The 10,450-nt window shown below is 56.5% G+C and overlaps 1 protein-coding gene across 1 annotated transcript in view; it reads left to right on the forward strand.

Moving 5' to 3' along the window:
- Nucleotides 1-9,005, forward strand: part of LOC140389184 (uncharacterized) — a 153,039-nt gene extending 144,034 nt beyond the window's left edge. The window contains exons 10-11 of the mRNA XM_072473346.1: nt 5,887-5,979; nt 8,848-9,005. Of these exons, the coding sequence (XP_072329447.1) occupies nt 5,887-5,960 (74 nt within the window). The 3' untranslated portion in view covers nt 5,961-5,979; nt 8,848-9,005. The remainder of the gene's footprint in view (nt 1-5,886; nt 5,980-8,847) is intronic.
- The last annotated feature ends 1,445 nt before the right edge of the window (nt 9,006-10,450 follow it).

Raw genomic sequence — 10,450 nt, forward strand, 5'->3', positions numbered from 1 at the left:
CAGACGAGGCTGCGTGTCCCTCCCTCCTCAGACGAGGCTGCGTGTCCCTCCCCCTCCTCAGACGAGACCACGTGTCCCTCCTCAGACGAGGCTGCGTGTCCCTCCCTCCTCAGACGAGGCTGCGTGTCCCTCCCTCCTCAGACGAGACCGCGTGTCCCTCGTCCCCCTCCTCAGACGAGACCACGTGCCCCTCCTCAGACGAGGCTGCGTGTCCCTCCCTCCTCAGACGAGGCTGCGTGTCCATCCCCCTCCTCAGACGAGGCTGCGTGTCCCTCCCTCCTCAGATGAGACCGCGTGTCCCTCCTCCTCAGATGAAGCCGCGCGTCCCTCCTCAGGCGAGGCCGCGCGTCTCTCCTCAGACGAGACCGCGTGTCCCTCCCTCCTCAGACGAGGCCGCGTGTCCCTCATCCTCCTCAGGCGAGGCCCCGCGTCCCTCCTCAGATGAGGCTGCGTGTCCCTCCCCCTCCTCAGACGAGGCTGCGTGTCCCCCCCTCCTCAGACGAGGCTGCGTGTCCCCCCCTCCTCAGATGAGGCTGCGTGTCCCTCCCCCTCCTCAGACGAGACCACGTGTCCCTCCTCAGACGAGGCTGCGTGTCCCTCCCTCCTCAGACGAGGCTGCGTGTCCCTCCCCCTCCTCAGACGATGCCGCGTGTCCCTCCCTCCTCAGACGAGGCCGCGTGTCCCTCCTCAGACGAGACCGCGTGTCCCTCCCTCCTCAGGCGAGGCCGCGCGTCCCTCCTCAGACGAGACCACGTGTCCCTCCTCAGACGAGGCTGCGTGTCCCTCCTCCTCCTCAGGCGAAGCCGCGTGTCCCTCCTCAGGCGAGGCTGCGTGTCCCTCCCCCTCCTCAGACGAGACCGCGTGTCCCCTCCTCCCCCTCCTCAGACGAGACCACGTGTCCCTCCTCTTCAGGTGAAGCCGCGCGTCCCTCCCTCCTCAGACGAGGCCGCGTGTCCCTCCTCAGACGAGGCCGCGTGTCCCTCCCTCCTCAGACGAGGCCGCGTGTCCCTCCCCCTCCTCAGACGAGGCCGCGTGTCCCTCCCTCCTCAGACGAGGCCGCGTGTCCCTCCTCAGACGAGGCTGCGTGTCCCTCCCCCTCCTCAGACGAGGCTGCGTGTCCCTCCCCCTCCTCAGACGAGACCACGTGGCCTCCTCAGACGAGGCTGCGTGTCCCTCCCTCAGACGAGGCTGCGTGTCCCTTCTCAGACGAGGCTGCGTGTCCCTCCCCCTCCTCAGACGAGGCTGCGTGTCCCTCCCTCCTCAGACGAGGCCGCGTGTCCCTCCTCAGACGAGACCGCGTGTCCCTCCCTCCTCAGACGAGGCCGCGTGTCCCTCCCTCCTCAGGCGAGGCCGCGCGTCCCACCTCAGACGAGACCACGTGTCCCTCCTCAGACGAGGCTGCGTGTCCCTCCTCAGACGAGGCTGCGTGTCCCTCCTCAGACGAGGCCGCGTGTCCCTCCCCCTCCTCAGACGAGGCTGCGTGTCCCTCCCTCCTCAGACGAGGCTGCGTGTCCCTCCTCAGACGAGACCGCATGTCCCTCCTCCCCCTCCTCAGACGAGACCACTTGTCCCTCCTCCTCAGATGAAGCCGCGCGTCCCTCCTCAGGCGAGGCCCCGTGTCTCTCCTCAGACGAGACCGCGTGTCCCTCCCTCCTCAGACGAGGCTGCGTGTCCCTCCTCCTCCTCAGGCGAGGCCGCGTGTCCCTCCCTCCTCAGACGAGGCTGCGTGTCCCTCCCTCCTCAGACGAGGCCGCGTGTCCCTCCCTCCTCAGACGAGGCCGCGTGTCCCTCCTCAGACGAAGCCACATGTCCCTCCCCCTCCTCAGACGAGGCTGCGTGTCCCTCCCCCTCCTCAGACGAGGCTGCATGTCCCTCCCCCTCCTCAGACGAGACCACGTGTCCCTCCTCAGACGAGGCTGCGTGTCCCTCCCTCCTCAGACGAGGCCGCGTGTCCCTCCTCAGACGAGGATGCGTGTCCCTCCCCCTCAGACGAGGATGCGTGTCCCTCCCTCCTCAGGCGAGGCCGCGTGTCCCTCCCTCCTCAGACGAGACCGCGCGTCCCTCCCCCTCCTCAGACGAGACCACGTGCCCCTCCTCAGACGAGGATGCGTGTCCCTCCCCCTCAGACGAGGATGCGTGTCCCTCCCTCCTCAGGCGAGGCCGCGTGTCCCTCCCTCCTCAGACGAGGCTGCGTGTCCCTCCCCCCTCCTCAGACGAGGCTGCGTGTCCCTCCTCAGACGAGGCTGCGTGTCCCTCCCCCTCCTCAGACGAGGCTGCGTGTCCCTCCCTCCTCAGACGAGGCTGCGTGTCCCTCCTCAGACGAGGCTGCGTGTCCCTCCCTCTTCAGACGAGGCTGCGTGTCCCTCCCCCTCCTCAGACGAGGCTGTGTGTCCCTCCTCCCCCTCCTCAGACGAGACCACGTGTCCCTCCTCAGACGAGGCCGCGTGTCCCTCCTCAGACGAGGCCGCGTGTCCCTCCCTCCTCAGACGAGGCCGCGTGTCCCTCCTCCTCCTCAGGCGAGACCACGTGTCCCTCCTCAGGCGAGGCCGCGGGTCCCTCCTCAGACGAGGCCGCGTGTCCCTCCCTCCTCAGGCGAGGCCGCGCGTCCCTCCTCAGGCGAGACCACGTGTCCCTCCTCAGGCGAGACCACGTGTCCCTCCTCAGGCGAGGCCGCGTGTCCCTCCTCAGACGAGGCCGCGTGTCCCTCCTCAGACGAGGCCGCGTGTCCCTCCTCCTCCTCAGACGAGGCCGCGTGTCCCTCCCTCCTCAGACGAGGCCGCGTGTCCCTCCCTCCTCAGACGAGGCCGCGTGTCCCTCCTCAGACGAGGCTGCGTGTCCCTCCTCAGACGAGGCCGCGTGTCCCTCCTCCTCCTCAGACGAGGCCGCGTGTCCCTCCCTCCTCAGACGAGGCCGCGTGTCCCTCCCTCCTCAGACGAGACCGCGTGTCCCTCCCTCCTCAGACGAGGCCGCGTGTCCCTCCCTCCTCAGACGAGGCCGCGTGTCCCTCCCCCTCCTCAGACGAGGCCGCGTGTCCCTCCCCCTCCTCAGACGAGGCCGCGTGTCCCTCCTCAGACGAGACCGCGTGTCCCTCCCTCCTCAGACGAGGCCGCGTGTCCCTCCTCAGACGAGGCCGCGTGTCCCTCCCCCTCCTCAGGCGAGGCCGCGTGTCCCTCACCCTCCTCAGACGAGGCCGCGTGTCCCTCCCCCTCCTCAGGCGAGGCCGCGTGTCCCTCACCCTCCTCAGACGAGGCCGCGTGTCCCTCACCCTCCTCAGATGAGGCCGCGCGTCCCTCCTCAGACGAGGCCGCGTGTCCCTCCCTCCTCAGACGAGGCTGCGTGTCCCTCCCTCCTCAGACGAGGCTGCGTGTCCCTCCTCAGGCGAGGCAGCGTGTCCCTCCCGCCTCAGACGAGGCCGCGTGTCCGTCCCTCCTCAGACGAGGCCGCGTGTCCCTCCTCAGACGAGGCCGCGTGTCCCTCCCTCCTCAGACGAGGCCGCGTGTCCCTCCTCCTCCTCAGGCGAGACCACGTGTCCCTCCTCAGGCGAGGCCGCGCGTCCCTCCTCAGGCGAGACCACGTGTCCCTCCTCAGGCGAGACCACGTGTCCCTCCTCAGGCGAGGCCGCGTGTCCCTCCTCAGACGAGGCCGCGTGTCCCTCCTCAGACGAGGCCGCGTGTCCCTCCTCCTCCTCAGACGAGGCCGCGTGTCCCTCCCTCCTCAGACGAGGCCGCGTGTCCCTCCCTCCTCAGACGAGGCTGCGTGTCCCTCCCCCTCCTCAGACGAGGCCGCGTGTCCCTCCTCAGACGAGGCCGCGTGTCCCTCCTCAGACGAGGCCGCGTGTCCCTCCTCCTCCTCAGACGAGGCCGCGTGTCCCTCCCTCCTCAGACGAGGCCGCGTGTCCCTCCCTCCTCAGACGAGGCCGCGTGTCCCTCCCTCCTCAGACGAGACCGCGTGTCCCTCCCTCCTCAGACGAGGCCGCGTGTCCCTCCCCCTCCTCAGACGAGGCCGCATGTCCCTCCCCCTCCTCAGACGAGGCCGCGTGTCCCTCCTCAGACGAGACCGCGTGTCCCTCCCTCCTCAGACGAGGCCGCGTGTCCCTCCTCAGACGAGGCCGCGTGTCCCTCCCCCTCCTCAGGCGAGGCCGCGTGTCCCTCACCCTCCTCAGACGAGGCCGCGTGTCCCTCACCCTCCTCAGACGAGGCCACGTGTCCCTCACCCTCCTCAGATGAGGCCGCGTGTCCCTCCCTCCTCAGACGAGGCTGCGTGTCCCTCCCTCCTCAGACGAGGCCGCGTGTCCCTCCTCCTCCTCAGGCGAGGCCACGCGTCCCTCCTCAGACGAGACCACGTGTCCCTCCTCAGACGAGGCTGCGTGTCCCTCCCCCTCCTCAGACGAGGCCGCGTGTCCCTCCCTCCTCAGACGAGGCCGCGTGTCCCTCCCTCCTCAGACGAGGCCGCGTGTCCCTCCCTCCTCCTCAGATGAGGCCGCCTGTCCCTCAGGCGAGGCTGCGTGTCCCTCCTCAGACGAGACCGCGTGTCCCTCCCTCCTCAGACGAGGCCGCGTGTCCCTCCCTCCTCAGACGAGGCCGCGTGTCCCTCCCTCCTCCTCAGATGAGGCCGCCTGTCCCTCAGGCGAGGCTGCGTGTCCCTCCTCAGACGAGACCGCGTGTCCCTCCTCAGACGAGACCGCGTGTCCCTCCTCCTCTTCAGACGAGGCCGCGTGCCCCTCCTCCTCCAGCATGTCACCCTGCAGCTGTGCCAGTTTGTGGGGGGCACAGCAGGCTGCATCAAAGCAGGGGACCCTCTTGGGGCTGTACTGTTTGGCACAGCCAGGGTTGCCCAGGCTTTTGGAGCCATACTTTCTGTAGTCCAGTGCACCGCTCAAGGACAGCAAGGGGTGGCAACGTGGGTGTCATTGGACAGGGTCTCCAGCTCGCTCTCAAGCCTCCGCATCAGCCAGGACCCCAGCAGGTATCCCTTATCCACCATCAGCCAACCCATCATACTGGAATGGTCACAGAGGTTTACAGCAGGGAAACAGGCCCTTCGGCCCAATGTCCATGCCGCCCAGTTTCTCTCCCTAAGCTAGTCCCAATTGCCCGCCATTGGCCTTCTCCCTCTATGCCCATGTATGTGTTTAAATGCTTTTCCAAAGACAAAATTGTACCCGCCTCTACCACTGCCCCTGGCAGCTCATTCCAGACACTCACCACCCTCTGTGTGAAACGATTTCCCCTCTGGTCTCTCTTGTATCTCTCTCCTCTCACCTTAAACCTCTGCCCTCTAGTTCTAGACTCTACCTTTGGGAAAAGATGTCGACTATCGACCTTATCGATGCTCCTCATTATTTTATAGACCTCTAAAAGATCACCCTTAAGCCTGCTACGCTCCAGTGAAAATAAATCCCAGCCTATCCAGCCTCTCGTGGTCCTCAAAGACATGTGGATCTCAGAGTGCCAGCACCCCCCCCCCCCCCCCCGCCCCCCCCACGGGCACTGGGGCAGCAGTTCCGATGCTCCTGAGCTGCATGCCGGTAAATGGAAATGGGTACTCACCTCCTCACTTTTCCCTCAGAAGCCATTGCACCAGCATCGTGTCATCAAAAGAAAGAACTAAACGATGCCTGCGTGACTTCCTGCTGCGGAGTCGCATCATTCTCGGGAGTCCGCTGCATTCGCCTCAATCTCGCCAATGAAAATTAGTGTGAATGATATTCTCCCCATTTCTGGGCTTAATCCGGAACTCGGGAACGGGCCGGGTGAAACGTCGGCATGAGTAATGATTCTTCCCATTCCCACGATTCACCCAGCATGCCTGGATCCGGTCCAAACACACTGCAATCGCTAAACAGCGCCACCTATGTTCACTCTCTGCCCATCTCTATCCTTACAGTTCAAGGAATAGAAATGCACGTGAAACTGAAAGCTGTCAGACGAGCCACTCAACATCGCTTAATGGGAATCTAGCTTTGTGCATTGTTACAAGGTACAGTATGAGGGAGCAAAATCAAATCACGTACTTTACTATCAGAGTTCAGCAATAAACCTCATTACACAGTACCAGAGTGTAATGTTATATCACACAGTGCGGTACCAGAGTGTAATGTTATATCACACAGTGCGGTACCAGAGTGTAATGTTATATCACACAGTGCGGTACCAGTGTGGAATGTTATATCACACAGTGCGGTACCAGAGTGTAATGTTATATCACACAGTGCGGTACCAGAGTGTAATGTTATATCACACAGTGTGGTACCAGAGTGTAATGTTATATCACACAGTGCAGTACCAGAGTGTAATGTGATATCACACAGTGCGGTACCAGAGTGTAATGTTATATCACACAGTGCGGTACCAGAGTGTAATGTTATATCACACAGTGCGGTACCAGAGTGTAATGTTATATCACACAGTGCGGTACCAGAGTGTAATGTTATATCACTCAGAGCGGTACCAGAGTGTAATGTTATATCACACAGTGCAGTACCAGAGTGTAATGTTATATCACACAGTGCGGTACCAGAGTGTAATGTTATATCACACAGTGCGGTACCAGAGTGTAATGTTATATCACACAGTGCGGTACCAGAGTGTAATGTTATATCACACAGGGCAGTACCAGAGTGTAATGTTATATCACACAGTGCGGTACCAGAGTGTAATGTTATATCACACAGTGCGGTACCAGAGTGTAATGTTATATCACACAGTGCGGTACCAGTGTGGAATGTTATATCACACAGTGCAGTCCCAGAGTGTAATGTTATATCACACAGTGCGGTACCAGAGTGTAATGTTATATCACACAGTGCGGTACCACAGTGTAATGTTATATCACACAGTTCGGTACCAGAGTGTAATGTTATATCACACAGTGCGGTACCAGAGTGTAATGTTATATCACACAGTGCGGTACCAGAGTGTAATGTTATATCACACATTGCGGTACCAGAGTGTAATGTTATATCACACAGTGTGGTACCAGAGTGTAATGTTATATCACACAGTGCGGTACCAGAGTGTAATGTTATATCACACAGTGCGGTACCAGAGTGTAATGTTATATCACACAGTGCGGTACCAGAGTGTAATGTTATATCACACAGTGCGGTACCAGAGTGTAATGTTATATCACACAGGGCAGTACCAGAGTGTAATGTTATATCACACAGTGCGGTACCAGAGTGTAATGTTATATCACACAGTGCGGTACCAGAGTGTAATGTTATATCACACAGTGCGGTACCAGAGTGTAATGTTATATCACACAGTGCGGTACCAGAGTGTAATGTTATATCACACAGTGCCGGACCAGAGTGTAATGTTATATCACACAGTGCGGTACCAGAGTGTAATGTAATATCACACAGTGCGGTACCAGAGTGTAATGTTATATCACACAGTGCAGTACCAGAGTGTAATGTTATATCACACAGTGCAGTACCAGAGTGTAATGTTACATCACACAGTGCGGTACCAGAGTGTAATGTTATATCACACAGTGCAGTACCAGAGTGTAATGTTATATCACACAGTGCAGTACCAGAGTGTAATGTTATATCACACAGTGTGGTACCAGAGTGTAATGTTACATCACACAGTGCAGTACCAGAGTGTAATGTTATATCACACAGTGCGGTACCAGAGTGTAATGTTATATCACACAGTGCGGTACCGGAGTGTAATGTTATATCACACAGTGCAGTACCAGAGTGTAATGTTAAATCACACAGTGCGGTACCAGAGTGTAATGTTATATCACACAGTGCAGTACCATAGTGTAATGTTATATCACACAGTGCGGTACCAGAGTGTAATGTTACATCACACAGTGCGGTACCAGAGTGTAATGTTATATCACACAGTGCAGTACCAGAGTGTAATGTTAAATCACACAGTGCGGTACCAGAGTGTAATGTTATATCACACAGTGCGGTACCAGAGTGTAATGTTATATCACACAGTGCAGTACCAGAGTGTAATGTTATATCACACAGTGCGGTACCAGAGTGTAATGTTAAATCACACAGTGCAGTACCAGAGTGTAATGTTATATCACACAGTGCAGTACCAGAGTGTAATGTTATATCACACAGTGCAGTACCAGAGTGTAATGTTAAATCACACAGTGCAGTACCTGAGTGTAATGTTACATCACACAGTGCAGTACCCAGAGTGTAATGTTATATCACACAGTGCGGTACCAGAGTGTAATGTTATAACACACAGTGCGGTAGGAGTGTGTAATGTTATATCACACAGTGCGGTACCAGAGTGTAATGTTATATCACACAGTGCGGTACCAGAGTGTAATGTTATATCACACAGTGCGGTAGGAGTGTGTAATGTTATATCACACAGTGCGGTACCAGAGTGTAATGTTATATCACACAGTGCGGTACCAGAGTGTAATGTTACATCACACAGTGCGGTACCAGAGTGTAATGTTATATCACACAGTGCAGTACCAGAGTGTAATGTTAAATCACACAGTGCGGTACCAGAGTGTAATGTTATATCACACAGTGCAGTACCAGAGTGTAATGTTAAATCACACAGTGCAGTACCAGAGTGTAATGTTATATCACACAGTGCAGTACCAGAGTGTAATGTTATATCACACAGTGCAGTACCAGAGTGTAATGTTAAATCACACAGTGCAGTACCAGAGTGTAATGTTATATCACACAGTGCAGTACCAGAGTGTAATGTTATATCACACAGTGCAGTACCAGAGCGTTATGTTATATCACACAGTGCGGTACCAGAGTGTAATGTTATATCACACAGTGCAGTACCAGAGCGTTATGTTATATGTGTAACTGACCCCTGCCTTTGTCTTGTTTTACAGACAGTTTAATTGGAGCTGGAAGTAGCTCCCGGCCCTCGTGTCTGACGATCTCTCCCCTGTCAGACCTTTCTTTGACAAAGAATGATGCATTTAAACAAAGGTTAATTACAGGAGCTGTAATAAACTGTACAGAACATCCGCCTGTGGATAAAACCTCCTCCTGTAACAGTTTCAATCGAAAGTGAACTGATTGTTGAACATTCGGAACAATTATCCCTTGCCAATCGAGAGACCCCCATGGCCCTCGATGGATCGTTTCTGATTTAAAGGTAGGACTGTTTACCGAGGGACACCTCCCGATGCTGAGAATTGACAGGACTAATTGTTATTGGTCACATTCGCTCACTTTATTAATGTGCATTAAAATAAAATGTAAAATTAACTCAGTCAGGCTGATCAGAATTAGAATTCCTTCACACCAATAGCAAGAGGGAATGATCCACATTTAGATAGCCCCATGCTGGCTCGGTGATGGAGGATCAGTATTCACCTTGCCATGCTGGCCCAGGCAACACACATTCTGGTCAAGGAAGCAGCACTCGTACCCACATCGACAAACAGAATCCCTGCAGAAGACAACCTGGAAATGGATCAATGCAGCTTCAATCTTTATTCAAAATCACTAAACTATCACTTCCACAAAATACAAATGGTGAAGGAACTGATAACAGTGGGGTCACTGCACAGTGAATTACAGTGGGGTCACTCTGCACAGTGAATTACAGCGGGGTCACTCTGCACAGTGAATTACAGCGGGGTCGCTCTGCACAGTGAATTACAGCGGGGTCACTCTGCACAGTGAATTACAGTGGGGTCACTCAACACAGTGAATTACAGTGGGGTCACTCAACACAGTGAATTACAGTGGGGTCACTCTGCACAGTGAATTACACTGGGGTCACTCTGCACAGTGAATTACAGTGGGGTCACTCTGCACAGTGAATTACAGTGGGGTCACTCTGCACAGTGAATTACAGCGGGGTCACTGCACAGTGAATTACAGTGGGGTCACTCTGCGCAGTGAATTACAGTGGGATCACTCTGCACAGTGAATTACAGCGGGGTCACTCTGCACAGTGAATTACAGCGGGGTCACTCTGCACAGTGAATTACAGTGGGGTCACTGCACAGTGAATTACAGTGGGATCACTCTGCACAGTGAATTACAGTGGGGTCACTCTGCACAGTGAATTACAGCGGGGTCACTGCACAGTGAATTACAGTGGGGTCACTCTGCGCAGTGAATTACAGTGGGATCACTCTGCACAGTGAATTACAGCGGGGTCACTCTGCACAGTGAATTACAGCGGGGTCACTCTGCACAGTGAATTACAGTGGGGTCACTGCACAGTGAATTACAGTGGGATCACTCTGCACAGTGAATTACAGTGGGGTCACTCTGCACAGTGAATTACAGCGGGGTCACTGCACAGTGAATTACAGTGGGGTCACTCTGCGCAGTGAATTACAGTGGGATCACTCTGCACAGTGAATTACAGTGGGGTCACTCTGCACAGTGAATTACAGTGGGGTCACTCTGCACAGTGAATTACAGCGGGGTCACTGCACAGTGAATTACACTGGGGTCACTCTGCACAGTGAA

Source organism: Scyliorhinus torazame, chromosome 14, assembly GCF_047496885.1.
Source record: "Scyliorhinus torazame isolate Kashiwa2021f chromosome 14, sScyTor2.1, whole genome shotgun sequence".
Classification (NCBI taxonomy): domain Eukaryota; kingdom Metazoa; phylum Chordata; class Chondrichthyes; order Carcharhiniformes; family Scyliorhinidae; genus Scyliorhinus; species Scyliorhinus torazame.